The sequence below is a fragment of the Typopeltis vanoorti genome, chromosome 1 (assembly GCF_054136105.1).
Source record: "Typopeltis vanoorti isolate ZY-2024b chromosome 1, IOZ_Tvanoo_1.0, whole genome shotgun sequence".
NCBI classification, from domain to species: domain Eukaryota; kingdom Metazoa; phylum Arthropoda; class Arachnida; order Uropygi; family Thelyphonidae; genus Typopeltis; species Typopeltis vanoorti.
In genome coordinates this window covers 7,845,844-7,860,920 of record NC_143549.1, presented here as the reverse complement: position 1 = coordinate 7,860,920, position 15,077 = coordinate 7,845,844, and the positions used below count along the sequence as shown (strand labels likewise).

The 15,077-nt window shown below is 36.7% G+C and overlaps 1 protein-coding gene across 3 annotated transcripts in view; it reads left to right on the top strand.

The window, feature by feature from the left end:
• LOC150109764 (cyclic AMP-responsive element-binding protein 1-like) overlaps positions 1 to 14,276 on the top strand; it is a 341,490-nt gene extending 327,214 nt beyond the window's left edge. For all 3 annotated transcript variants that reach the window (XM_090408762.1, XM_090408798.1, XM_090408686.1), the window contains one exon: positions 13,483 to 14,276. In XM_090408762.1, the coding sequence (XP_090264888.1) occupies positions 13,483 to 13,627 (145 nt within the window). In that variant the 3' untranslated portion in view covers positions 13,628 to 14,276. The remainder of the gene's footprint in view (positions 1 to 13,482) is intronic.
• Positions 14,277 to 15,077: the final 801 nt, after the last annotated feature.

Below are 15,077 nucleotides of genomic sequence, written 5' to 3'. Positions count from 1 at the left end.
TTCTGGAAAGGATGCTACATCTCCACAACGGGCACGTTTCGTTTTGGGGATTTTTTCAAGACTGTCTTTTTACTTACACCAAAGTCTAATATTATTCTCTGTTACACAAAATTCTCTCATAGCAACACTGTTATTATGTTCTTCTGCAGACTGCATGACATGCAATTTAAATCCTGCTTCAAATGATGAACGTTTACGTTTCTGTTGGCTCATTTTCAGGCTAGGTTGTTTAACGAATGATATTTAAAATGAACTGTGGTTAAACCGATATAACTGTGCTAATATGCCACCCCCTTGGCGGGATATTAGCACTACTTACATTACTGGCATTATGCGCAGATACGATGCGCTCTTGGTCGCCGAATGCGAGTGGGTCAAGTAGATTTGTTTGCATAGGCATTAGGTAGTGTATATTGTGTGTGCAAGTCTAATAAGATGTTATATTTTTTAAGATTTGCATATAATGTGAACCCCCTAACTTTAAGTAGTATTTTTTACCATAAATTTTTTGCATTATGCATGGTAATATACGGTAGATTTATTAAAAAATTTTAATTTTTCTGTTGAGTCATAAAAAAAGTTCAAGATTCATTGTATGAACACTCATCTGTCTCACTCAAAAAAAAAAAAAATGGCTAAATAATTTGCAATGTTTTTGAAGACTGTAAGTGAAATTATAAATCTGAAAAATTATATTCATTTTTTCCATAAAGAAAGGGATTATGGGGAAAAAAAAGGGAAGGCAACAGCTGTCAGGGATGACAGCCATGTATGAAAAGACATTGAAAACACATAAATATTTAAAAAAAAATAATAATAAAAAAGGAACTTTGAATGCTGCATATTAAAAGCATAAACACACTGACTAACAAATCTCTCCCTCTCTCTCTCTCTCTCTCTCTCTCTCTCTCTCTCTCTCTCAAAAAAGAAAAAAGATTTGGAAATGCTTCTCATACAAAAAAAATAGCGAATCAGTACTTAGTGATTAAATCCATTATAATAAGCAGTATCATAAACAACAAACACCCTATTTTTACAAGCAGAATAAATGAATGAATAATTATTCTTTTTTATAGTTTAATAAGTTATGTTTTAGGTTCAGTTTATATATAAATCAACAGGTTTATAGGTTCATTATTTCATTTATTCAGGAAGAGACTTCCATATTGTCCTTTAAAGAGTGCAGATAACTGGCTAAGGCTTCAAATGTAATGTCCAGTTCTCACCTTCTTGTGGTGTATTCCATTATTTGGCATATGGAGACAGTCAAGCATTAGTTCCTAGTTCTCTACTACCTGGGTTGTCACACCTGGTCAAAGTGCTTGAAGTATAATACAAGACATCGATCGTGGCATCCCAGTCTTATTTCAGATTTGGAATGAAAATGTACACAATTCCTAGGCTCCATTCTACTAAAAATGAGGAGCCTAAGAAATGAATTAATATGCAGAATAAGATACAACAGTTAGGAGAAAGAGAGAGAGAGGCTGACTGTTTGAAGAGAAAAGGTTCCATTAAATGAGAACTTAAAGATGATTAATCATAGCAACAATTTGAAATGTAAAATAATGGAAGAGAAAAAGAGAGAGAAAGAAAGTGGTGTTGTTTGGGGATTTGATTATCAAAGATGTAAAAAGTGTAAGATTGTAATATATTTCCCAGGTATGATAGTAAAGAGCTGAGAAGGGCGAATGATCATGAATAGTATGATGGCAAGGATGTATAAGAAGTAGGATCTTTTGTATATTGATCTCTGGAATCAATTCAGAGGTAAGAGAGAGCTTGTTGTTGAGAATGGTTTGTATCTTGATTTGAATGGATGTATAAGAAGCAAGATCTTGTGTATATTGATCTCTGGAATAAATTCAGAGGTAAGAGAGAGCTTGTTGAGAATGGTTGGTATCACTAAGAGTAGCAGCGATAAGCTTGATAGATTGTTGGTGAGTGAGTGAGTGAGGGAGAAAGTTTGTCTTTGCAGGGAAATGAGAGCTATTATTATGTGACACCTCCAAGGAGTCCAAAGACTCATCGAGGAAGGGCACAACCCCACAATCATCCATCTCCACCACTCAATCCACCAACCACAATGAACTGCAACCACCATCATCTACACCAGAGCTTCCCAAACTGTGAGCCGCGGCCCCCTTGGGGGCCGTAGGTTTTTTTGAGGAGGGCCGTGAAATAATGAAAACAAATTTAAAATGTTTTAAGACTAAGTAGATTTTTTATTTTAAAAGAAACGTATTTAACTTTTATTATTTATTATTTCTTTTTTGCTATTTTTTATATTTTAATGGAAAAATTCACACATTGGTGTTGGTTTACAAACTTTGCTTCCAGCGTATTTCGGCACTTAATGAATATTAGTAAATATTGCTTATTCATCTGTTTAATTTCAAAGCAGTGGTTAATTGTATTTACTTTGAATGCTCTCCAGGGAAGCTCCAAATCTTCCTGTCCCTTTCATCACGCGTTCATAATCAGGGACTGTTGATATTGACTTTATATACATATCAAAACTCGTTTTGTATTATCACTGTCATCCGAGCTAGTTTTCTGTTGCCAATAAAAGTTTCGCATATACTTCACACATGAAAAAAAAAAAAGCTTAAACAAGTTCATGTGGGGAGATAGTAACTCGCTTGCAGTGGTAAACAACACGCCCTCCCGCAGAGGAAATAAAAACAAGTACTTTTATTATGCCAGTGAATAAGGTATGAGGAGTCTGTGTAATATATTTCTCAACAAATAGTGCAATTAGAGACAACTGGGATAAAAACTCACTAATTAATGAATCACATGTCCCCTCATACAGAAACTATTCTGTATATATAGACTGAAACAAAACCATATGTTGCATGAGCAAACACAGTATCTAACTAAAAACTATTGTTATTAATTAGATGTGTGCGAGTTCGATTTCCCAAGGCAGCAATAAAATTCAACCGAACGTGTTAAAATTTGTAAAAGTGCTAAAACTAAGTAATATATATATATAATGAATGTTATGGCAGTTTCACATATGGAATTCGGTTGAAGAGAGTTAGCATTTCAACTCAACAGCTATGCTTTTATCTTTCGGTTGCGCAATCTTTTGTTAATACTGCACCAATCATATGCACGTTTTAATAACCTGCCTTTGCTGTCTGTTTCGAGTTAGGCTTAATTACCATAAAGGGAGAAAAGTCACAAAAGAGAAAAATGTTCCTGGTTCGGGGATTCCCTTATTCATGTAATATTCACTAATTTCATGTTATCAGTCTGTGGTGTGCCAGTATCGGTAAGTGGTGATATTATTTGATCTATTCTACGTTAAAAAATTTAACCCTGAGATGGATAAGTGGCTGATAAAAAATAAAAAAAAAAATCCTGCGAACAATCAGAAACAGACTTAAAAAAAAAAAAAAGGACAGTATTTCATATTTTATCAGAACAGCCCGCATCGTCTTCAGAACCAAACGATAAGAGGCAAAAAATGTAATATATGCATTTGATTTTTGCAATATTCGCTGTGTATGTTTTGTATTGAATATAAATACAATAAATATTATAATAATATATCTCTCTATTACGATTTTTTTTCGAGGGGGGCCGTGAAATATTTTAATTTTTGCAAAGGGGGCCCTGACATCTAGAAGTTTGGGAAGCACTGATCTACACCAATGCCATCTACCATCCACCAACACCACTAGTATTTTCACAGACAGTCGCATACGTCCATCCCCACAGCAGAACTTGAACCTGCAATCTTTTGGCTGGAGAGTGGATATGCTAACCACTTGGCCAACCAAACTAGAGATGGGTTTCCAAGTGTGAGCACTTATAATAGATGTGTGGTGGCGGGATGCATGATGCAGCTTCAGGGATTGTGTCAAATGATATAGATGGGTTAAGGGTTCTCTCCCATGAGAGCATCAGTAATTATGTGATGGGAAGGGAATTTAATGAGTTCTTGATTATGCCTGTTAATATGAGTGATAAATTTGCTGACTGGTGTTGAGATTAGGAATGTAAATACAGGGAAATTAGAACTATTAGTGAAGAAGCATGTGACATCAATAAGAATCAAAAAGTTAGATTTGGTTTGTGAGATAGAAAATTGGAATGGGATGGGATTGTCAGTACAAAATGTAGGGAATGAGACTTCAATAAAGATCGAAACCAGTCTCAGTAGTGGCCATTCCCTTAATGCATAGCATTATACATGTCTGCAAGGAAATGTGCTTTGCATTATGGGAGATTCTAAAGCAAGTGATCAGAACTTACTCCACTTTTACCACGAGTTTCCCCAGTCCTGAAAATACTTCCGGCACAAACTTTGTTTGCTTACACTTGGATAAAGGATTAAATCAAATATATAATTAGTAGCATAGCCAAGTGAAAAAACTTCCATAAACTATCATAAAACAGATTTATCTTACATATATATTTTTATTAGTGTAAAATTTTTTTCCTGTTATCAAGGGCATCTATCTTATGACTTTCAAATTCAACCCAGAAACTAGTATATTCAACAACATGCACAAAACTGCACATATATAAGGTAGAGCATCATGGTATAATTATTAAAGTTCTAATAAAAAACATAAGAGTAACTTCACTGAAGAGTATCATTTGGGTTTCAGTCTGCATTGAATTGAATTTAATCGAGCCCTCGCTCCCTTCTTAGCAGCATTCATTCTCAGCTTCCAAGGATGCCCTCTTGTCCTTTCCCCACCCTCCATAAATTGAAAAATTCCATCAATTGAAATCCTATATGACAATTTCAGAAGTTTGTAAGTTTCAATCATATCACCCTCTTTCTCCTGTTTGCCAATGTCTGCAGTCTTCAAATTCTCAATCTCTCTCTCTTCATAATCAGTATTCCACAATTCTGATATCATTTTTAACACTCTCCTTTACTCTCTCTCTCTCTCTCTCTCTCTCTCTCTACTATATCAGAATCACAACAGAAACCAGGAGACCAGACCTGTTTGCAGTACTCCAAGTGTGGTCTTATCAAGGCCTTGTAAAGAGGCAAAATGAATGTTCCTTTCAGCATTGCAATTATCTTTTCAGTTATATTTGCAATCTTTGCTACACATGACCCCTGAACTTTAGCTTGCTATCTACTAACACTCCAAGATCCCTAGCCTCATCAGTTTCTTCCAGCATAATCCCACCAATATAATACGACATTGGATATCTAACCACGCCAAAGTGAATGATTTTACATTTACTGACATCCATTTTCTCATGCCCACAATTCCAGCCTATTCAAATCATTCTGCAAGTAGTGCACATCATCAGTATTCCTGATTACCCTACCTATCTTTGCATCATTAGCAAATAGCTGTATGTTGCTTCTCAATATCATCAGTGTATAGATTGAATAACAGTGGACCAAGCACTGATCCTTGTGGTACACCGTAAATCTTGCAGATTCACATCCTCCGTATACCACTTTTTGATATCTGTCAATTAGCCATCCTCTTATCCACGCTAATAATTTATAATCCAAACCCATAATCTCCACTTTATGCAACAGCATACCATGCTGTATTCTGTCAAAAGCCTTAGCAGAATCCAAAAGTATTATTGTGTATGTATGTATTTCCCTTGTCTAGTTCAATAGCAACACATTGTTATAGAATGTGAGCAGATTGCTAAAACATGACCTTCCCTTAGTAAACCCATGTTGCTCATTGCCAAGTAGAGATTCACAGTCAACCCATTTCTGAATATGAGCCCTAACCACTTTTTCCAAAATCTTCACCACCACTCCTGAGATACTAATTGCTTGATAGTTGGATGCATCAGTCTTTGCACCACCCTTGTGCAATGGAATTACCATACATTCTTTCCATTCTTATGGAATCTTTCCTGTTCTGAGGAACAGGGAAGATTCCGTAATAAACAGCCTGTTCTAAGGAATAGCCAATTCACCTGAACACTCTTTTAGTACACGTGCATGTGCTGATATCCCATCAGTCCCTATTGTTGCTGAATTCTTATTCAGTTTGTGCAACAGCTCTAATACCTCGACCTCATACACCCGAATTTTTTCATCCAGTGATGACGTAGCAGTGAGCTCAATGTTGCAATGTTGCTTAACAAAATGGGTACTCATTAGTTGAACAATCCCTTCTGCATCAGTTACCATCACATCATCTGCATTTAGAAGAGTTATTCTTTCTTTTACTTGCAGCATATTGTTAGAATTCTTGTGGGTTGTCTTTAGCACGCAGAGCCAGTTTCTTTTCATATTCAGACTTTGCTTTTTGTACAACAGTTGTGATTATTCTAAACTGTTGCTTATAATTTTCATAGTGGACATCATCCTTTTCTTACGAATCTTTTGCTTAATAAGATTACACATCCATTTATTCTTCGAACCCTTGGGACACATTCTGATATCATATCATTTAAGTATTACATGCTTCCCATGCACTATTGATATTCTTTCCATCCAGCAACTGATTCCATTCCACTAAACTCAGTTATTCATAATTTCCTGCTTTGTCAGCATGTAACCTTTTCTGAATGGAATATTCAGAAACTTAGTCACTTCCCTAGTGAATACCACATGATCACTGTTACCAACCAGAGGCAGAATTGTTACGTCTTTAACTGAAACACCCTCTGACACTATACTCAAGCCTAACACTCTTTGCCCTCGAGTTCCCTCTGTCACATGCTGTTTGAGGAAGTTGTCCTGCAACCACTCAATAAATTCATTTTCATTCTTTTCATGAGATTCTATTGCTACTCCAGTCATATTTGGCTAACTAAAGTTTCCCATTATGATTACTGTTTTTATGCTCATCTTTTCTATTTGCCGATGCATTTCTTCATCACTAGCAACCAATCCACCAGGTCTGTAACAACACCCCACTATGTAATTAATTTTGTTAGATTCCGCTCACACCAGATGGCTTCAAACTCACTGCCACATGAAATACTGTTAGTAGTAGTACTACAATCACAGGTCTCAACTCTAACTGGATTCAAATAATCTGATATCATTAGCAGCACATCTCCTCCTATCCTTTCCATCCTTCCTAAAAATACTGTACCCCTTACATTCGATACCAGTTCGTATGTCTGATTGGTAGCCAGGTATCACTAATACCTACAATCTGAGGTCCTAACATATTAACCACGGCAACAAACTCTACTCCTTTGTTTCTGTTACTGCTAGCATTTGTGTGCAGACATAATAATCTACCTGAATATTGTTTTGTATACTCTTGTCTGCAGTTTGCATGGCACAGTTGGACAACTTGCAGATCTCTATTCTTCTCTAGTGCCTTATACATGTAGACATCTTTGTACACGTTAGATGGGGTCTGAACGGGACGAACACAGAATCGGAATCGTTCTCTCCTATTCAACATTCCCATGCTAAAATCCATTCTCATCATTAACACAGTTAATGTATATTATTTTTAATGTTAAAATCTAAGCAGTACAAAGAAGGGTGACTAGTTTGGTAAGAATGGACAATTTGAGAGAAAATTAGCTAAGCAAGCCAAACTGACAATTTTTCATTGCATATGCATCAAGAGAAGATATAAAAGAGTTGTTGAAAGAAGGAAGGAAGTAAAACTTGCTAGTCTTTTGTCCCGGTATGATGGGACAGAGTTGAGAAGAACAGCCGTGATATTGTTAATGAGTCAGTGAGAAGATTATGAAGGTGGAATGGTGTGCAGTTTATTAATGTATGGAATGAGGATGGATTAAAGGACTTATATGCCTGACGGATTACATTTAAACAGTTTTGGAGTTAGATGTTTGGAGAAAGTGTTGTTTATTGAAAAGTGCAAAACCAAGGAAACTAGAGGCGATATTAGAAAGGACACAAACAACAAGATGTGACTGGCCACCCCTGTGATAAACAAGTGTGTGTACAGAAATGATTATGCAGTGCTGAATGTGATTTTAGGTTTCCAATTCAAATGGGTTGTTTAGGACATTACACGAGGGTAATTGTGGATACAAGGAGATGCTGAAATGCATGTACCTGAATGCCCGAAGTATCAGGAATAAGAGAGAGGAGTTTTTGGCATTGGTCAGCTCGACTTGGCCAAAAATTATAGGTATCAGTGAGACCTGATAGACAGAAAATGATATTGTTACAGGGATAGAATGTGAAGGGTCTTCCCTATCCTCTTTGAAAATACACTCTGTGTTTTCAGAGAGGATAGCAGAAATAGGACAAGAGGTGGTATATTGCTGATGATAGCTTAAGAATTACAACCAGGTCTGGGAAGATGATTCGTTAGAAGCTGTCTAGTGTGAGATAGAGACCAATAGAACAAAATATATTGTTGGATGCTGCTATCAGGGATCCACAAGAAGATGCCATGGCACATAATTTTATGCATTGGCAGATTAGCACAATGAGTGCAGGCCAAACAATTATTATTATTATTCGTGACACCTCCAAGGAGTCCGAAGATGCATCGCAAGAGGACACCCACTGTACCTCTCCATCTCCACTACTACACAGAACCTCTACTACCAATCACTTACATCAATGCCATCTACTGCCCACCACCACCACAGCTAGTTTTTTTTTTTTTTGTCTGTAAATTGTGTGTGTTCTGAAGGCCGATTTGTCTGTATGCAGGATGCAAAAACCCGAATTTCCGGGAGAAAAATCCTGCCACCTCTGTATGAGATTGGCTAACTCACCTTCGATTGAGAAAGTTCATATAAAGATTCCTCCCATAATGACGAGAATCAAACTTTGGCCTTTTCTAATCGAAGGGCGCAACGTACCGTCGTTCTTCCAATTGCGCTATGGAGGCACAATTGGAAGACTTTAACTATGAGGGCATAGATTGGAGGGAAGAAAGGGTGTTTGACAAGATGAAAGTTGAATTTATACAATTGGTAAGGGATAATTATATGAAACAACATGTTATAGTGGGTGGCAAGGGGTTTGAGAGTGTTGGATCTGATAATAGCATCAGAAGATAGCTGCATAACCAAGGGAGAGGCACTCTGCTTGCATTTGGGGGAGAATAACCATGCAGTCTTGTTCTGGGAAGTTGCCAAACATGTGGAATTCTCTGTTTGTCAAGAAAGGGTTCATGTTGAATTATAAAGCTGATAATTATGACAGGCTTAAGAGTCATCTTGGAGCAGTGCCATAGCCTGAGAAGCTACAAAGAAAGAAAGAATGTCAGTAGTATATGGGAAGTGGTCAGAGATTGTTTGAAAGAAGCAGTATCAGACTGCATATCCAAGGTTGGGAGGATAAGCCAAGTGGGAATGAAGTGGATGAATAGAGATATATAAAGCAAGAGCTGAAAAAAAAACTGTAGAGAGAATATAAAGTAAATGGTGATTAGCATACTCATAAGCAGTACAAAGTGCAAGCAAGAAGGGTGACTAGTAAGAATGGCCAAAGTGAGTTTTTTCATTGCATAGCAAGTAAGAAAAATTATTATTATTTATTTAGCATATGGCAATCTACATGCAGTAAGAAGAAAAGCTACTATGGTAGGATGACTTTAAACAATGCTCATGGTAGATAGGTGACAGAGGTAAAAGAAATGGGTGAATTGATGAGTGATAATTTTACAGAGATGTATCATTCAGGTGGAGATTTTCAATTGCTAATGTGACGGTGATGCATATGAAAATTGAGGTAAATAAAGAAGAGGTGTTCGGCATATTGAAAAATATGAATGTGAATGCAGCATTGAGACTAGATGGCATGTCAGCCTGTGTAATACTAGAATGAATGTGCAAGAGAATTGACATCAGCATAGGTAGGAGTCGGGTTCATGATAAGTAAATACAATCAATACTTGAAAAAAGATAAGTTAATGAAGAAAACATTCATTTTTTACAATGTAAATGGGCAACTTGGCAATGTTTTTCCTTGATCAGCTTGTTGATGTTGCCATCAATGTTGGAAGTCGCTATGTAAAGAGTATTCTCGAGATGTTGGTCCATAATCTGAGTTCTCGTCTTGGACTTCACATGCTTCATTCTGGAGAAAAGCTGCTCACATAAGTATGTGCTTCCTAACAAAGTGCACATCTTCAAAGCATGCCGGCGAAGATTAGGGAATGCATCCTCAGAAATTTAGTCTTTGTAAAATGTAAGCAAGGGTACATTGAATCATTTTTCTCTCAAAGAAGAGTTGTTTTGGAGTTGTTCAAGCAGCTCCATTTGTACTGAGCCTGGCATTTCCGCATCATTGACACTGAATGGCACTGAAAATAAATCTAAAGAAGACTGTTGGTTACAAAAATCACTAAATCTCTCTTCGAACTCACTTCGCAACATGGCTAATTTTGTAGCGTATTCATCAAGAGACAAACAGTTGGACTCAGCGAGAAGCTGAAATTGAGTTAAGTCTCTTTTTGCGAGTTGTGCCTCCCAAAGTTTGAGCTTGACCACCAAGGCTTTGATGTGATCAAACAGAGTGTGCACCAGTTGATCTTTGGATTGTATCCATGTATTTAGGTCATTCATATGCAACGAGATGTTAATCACAAAGGCAAAGTCTGTCACCACTTCGGATTGTTAAAATCGGATTCCCCTTGGTTTGCATGAACTGCTGTATTTCACTCCTTAAGTCAAAGACTCTTTTAAGAACCTTCCCTCTACTCAACCAATGCACATCAACCAATGCTATAATAAACCACATCGCCGTGATCCGCTTCGCACTCTTGGGTCAAATATTCTTGAAACTGACGATTATTCAATCCTCTTGCCCTAATAATGTTGACAACAGTCACAATAACTTTCATGACATTCTCAAATCCAATAGTTTTCGTGCACAAATTCTCTTGGTGGATTAAACAGTGGTAATGGACAAAATCTTTTCCTTCTAGTTCCGGTTCTTTCTGTAGCAGCACAACAAACCCTTTGTTCTTTCCCACCATAGCAGGGACACCATCAGTTACCACACCCTCAAGGTTGGTTAAGCTGAGGTCGAAATGCTGAAGCGTTTTCTTGGCGGCTTCAAGAATATCAGTTCCTTTTGTCGTTCCCTTCATAGGTACGAACTCTAGCAGTTTTTCTGTCACATTGAATTGTTAATCAATGCTATGGACACAGATAGCCAGTTGTGCTGTATCCTTCACAGAAGTGAAGGATACAGCAACATCTAAACTCTCATCTAAAGCAAGTGAATATGACGTAAATTCGGACGACCTTTTTTTTTTAAAGTTCCTTCAATGTCATTGGCAAGTTCTTCGACATGTCATGCTACAGTTACTCCAGACAAACTCGGTTTTTTAAACACTTCCTTATTATTTGGGCACAGAATATCCCCAGCAGCGATGAGACACTCTTTCACAAACTCGCCATCTAAGAAGGCTTTTGATTTTTTAGAAATTTTTTCAGCTATTACATAACTTACTTTGATGCATGCTTCGCTCTCTTCCTTCTGCCTTTTAAACGTACCCTGCTGGCATTTCAAATCAATTTGGAGACAGTTCACTTTGTCCGCCCTTGAAGGTAATCGAAATTGGATGCATGCTTTGTCCCATAGTGTCATTTTATATTGTATTATTTTGATACTGACACTGACTCACGACAAATTAAACACACTGGCTTATCGTCGATCAGCACAAAAAAGTACAAATCGGTCCATTTTTCATTAAAAACCTGCCAAGAATCACTTGATTTACACTTTTTACTTGTAGACGCCATAGTGATGGAAGGTGAACCCAAAAAATTATCCAAAATGGCCGTGTAACGGTTATTATCCACTGAATATGTCTCACACTAATGAAAAATATCTAGCAGTATAAAAACCACAATAGGCTATGGCTGACACAACGAACCTGTGTGCGCTTATACACGAATATCACACTGTTCACGGCTGACTGACTGACTGTGGATTAGATCCTCTCGTATTTATATGAAAATAATGAAGTATCGAGAACCTTCGAGATGTATCTGGAAGGCACTAGACAGCGCACTCGAATGAACTACTGCTTCAGCCATCTACCTGCAACTTTAGTGCTAGTACTGGTAGATGGCTGAAGAAGCATGTCTATTTAATATTTATTTTTATAGGATTTTATGTAAAGTATCAAATGCACAGCATTCCTTGTGAATCTGGAAAGCAGCTTACAAATTTAAATACCGCAGTATAGCTTAGCGGACCGCGGGCTTCATTGAAATTTTTTTTTTTTTAATCACATTTTAATGTTAAGTAGTTATTTTTTCAAAATGGCTGGCAGGCCATGGCAAAGAGCTCTGCAGGCCACAAGTGGCCCATGGGCCATGCGTTGAAGACCCCTGTCCTATCCTATTCTCTCAGCCACATGGTGGTTGGGGGTAGCTATATGCTACCATACTAGGGAGATGATTATGAGCAAGGTGGTTTCCCGTTGCCTTCCCTATATCATCATTGAAATAGGGAAAGGTTTAAGAGGGGATATTCAGTTGTTTTGATGATGATCCAAAGCTGGGGAGAGCAATAATTGATAAAGATGATGTAGATATCCTGCAGGATGATTAAAATAAATTGGCATCGTGAGCAGTGGATAATGATTGTCAATTTAATGTTGCATATGGTGTATTATTGACGGTACTGGATTGCGGGAAATTGATGAGACTAGAGACTTGGAGATAATGGCAGAAAAAATGTTGAAGTTCAGAGGGCATATTCAAAGTTCGTAAAATGGCTCAAAGGATTACTTGAGGGTTGAAAAACATGCTAACAAGTAAAGATAGAGAAATTGTTATCCTTTTTTATAAGGCTATGATTTGGCTGCATCTTGACTACTGTGCACAGTCACATAGGTTTCTTGGGGACTAGAAGGTAGTAGTGAAGATTCAGAGTGCCTAAAGCGGTGACAGGTCTGTGGAATGCTCCCTATGAGGATACATTGAATGTTTATGGTTACAAAGTTTAGTTAATAGGCCGAAAAGAGGGGACATGATAGAAACTTTTAAATATTAAATTAGATTTATAAAATTGATGCAAAGAAAATTTTCCAATATATGACAAATAGTCAAAGAACTAGGGGTCATCTGTGGAAGTTGTGTAAGAGTGTGGTTAGTAAAGTTGTGGAGACTAGATATTTTGCATGTAGAGTGGTGAGTGAGTGAGTGGAATGGGTTGCCAGAATTGGTTGCGAGTTCCCTTACATTTAATGAGTTTAAGGAGAGGTAAGAGGTATGATATGATAGGTTTTGTGTGTATAATAGTTTAGATCTCCCACAATGAGTCTCCAGACTCCATGGAGATACTGTATAATAATAATAATGTGGGAATTGAATACTAGAATCAATGATAGAACTAAGTCCATTCTGTCATCAAATGCAGAACAACCTACCTTGATCAGAGGCAAAAATTAAAATGCATAACCCTAGGTCAAAGACAATACCGAGTCCCGATCAGAAGGCTAAATGCTATTGTAACTTACTATAGCACATTATAATAATTTCAAATAAATAAACTTACTAATTTGCATTATATAGTTTCTGATTTTTGATTAATTTTTTGTTTGTTTTTATGTTCAGGGAAGCAGCAAAAGAATGCCGCCGTAAGAAGAAAGAATACATTAAGTGTCTGGAAAATCGTGTTGCTGTACTGGAAAATCAGAATAAGGCTCTTATTGAGGAACTGAAATCATTAAAAAAACTGTACTGTGAAAAGAATGACTGAAAATTCCCATACATTACAATGAATACTTTTCCCCCCCATGTATAAAGAATTCCCGTTTCATGCAATCTTTGGATCATAGATTGGCATCACTCCAAAATCACTTGGTTCCTGTTCAGTGAGAAGATGTATGTTATGGTTAGATACATGTATGCATGCATGTATATATACAGATATATTTACATATCGTTATATGGGTGCATTCATATAAATGAACATGAACTTGATGGGAGTGTGTTTGTTTTATTGTACAGAAATACAGATGTTTTGCTTATATTTTAACATAAACTATCAACTGTGCATGTATGTGTGCTACCTATATGGTGAAATTTAAAATGTGTTTCACACAGTTTCGTTTAAGTGCCGCACTTTCTTACATTGATTTTCTACGTGCTGAATACTTGGGACCATCATCAATGGTGGTGGTTGTTGCAGAAACTATAACAGTGCAGTGCAATCGCTTGTCTTTCTGCCAGAATTTGGCAGTTAGCTTTAAATGTACACACTTTTTTTATTTGGCCATGCTCTCATGACCTATTGTATACCTCTGAACGAACTTTGGGGTTTCAGGTTTTCAGGTGGACAAAAAATATATATCTAAAAATGTTAAATTATCCAAAAATTCATTTAAAAATAAAAATTCTTCTATATAGTTGTTTGAATGAGTTTTATTTACATAGTTTTATTTCTTTTAATTCAGTATTATTTCATTTGAGTTATTTGGTTTGTATTATATTTTTTATAGTATGAAGGAGTATTTTGAGGATAATTAGTGGCTGTCTCAGAAAGGCAATCTATGCTCAAAAATAAAACCATTAATAAAAGAGGAAAGAAGAACTACCTGAGATTGGGTAGTTCTTGTTAGTCAACAAAGGAAAACTGCTTTATACATTAACTGATGGAGAAATTGCAGAGATAGGGAAAAACATAGACAGAAATAAGAAGAAATGAATGAAAGAGGGAGTAGAAGAATTATTATTGCACAGGAACCTCTGTGGGGTCTGAAAACTCATTGCATAAGACTCACACTATCTACACAGGTTTTGTGTGTAGACAGTATCCATCTCCTTGAATGAATTCATTGATAGAGAATTCACACATTTCACTCATTCACCACTTTCCAAGTGAAAGATCTAGTTCCCTAATTCTTATTCATATTCTTACTCAATTTCCAAGAATGACCCCTTGTTTAGCTAAGTGATGAAAAATTTCCTCTGCATGAATCCTATAAAACTTTTTCTGCCTATCAACCATCTTTTGTATTCTGCAGACCTTCAGTCTTTCTCATAGACCACTGCCATCTTTCTTGCCTCTAGATCCTCTTTAGCAGTTCCCCATCCCCAAGAAGTATTTTCATTAGAGATCCATTACTCACAGAAACAGTATTGCTGTTGGGCAGTTCATGAAATTCTCTTCTTTCTCATCTATCAGATAGCAGGTTGATTATCTTATG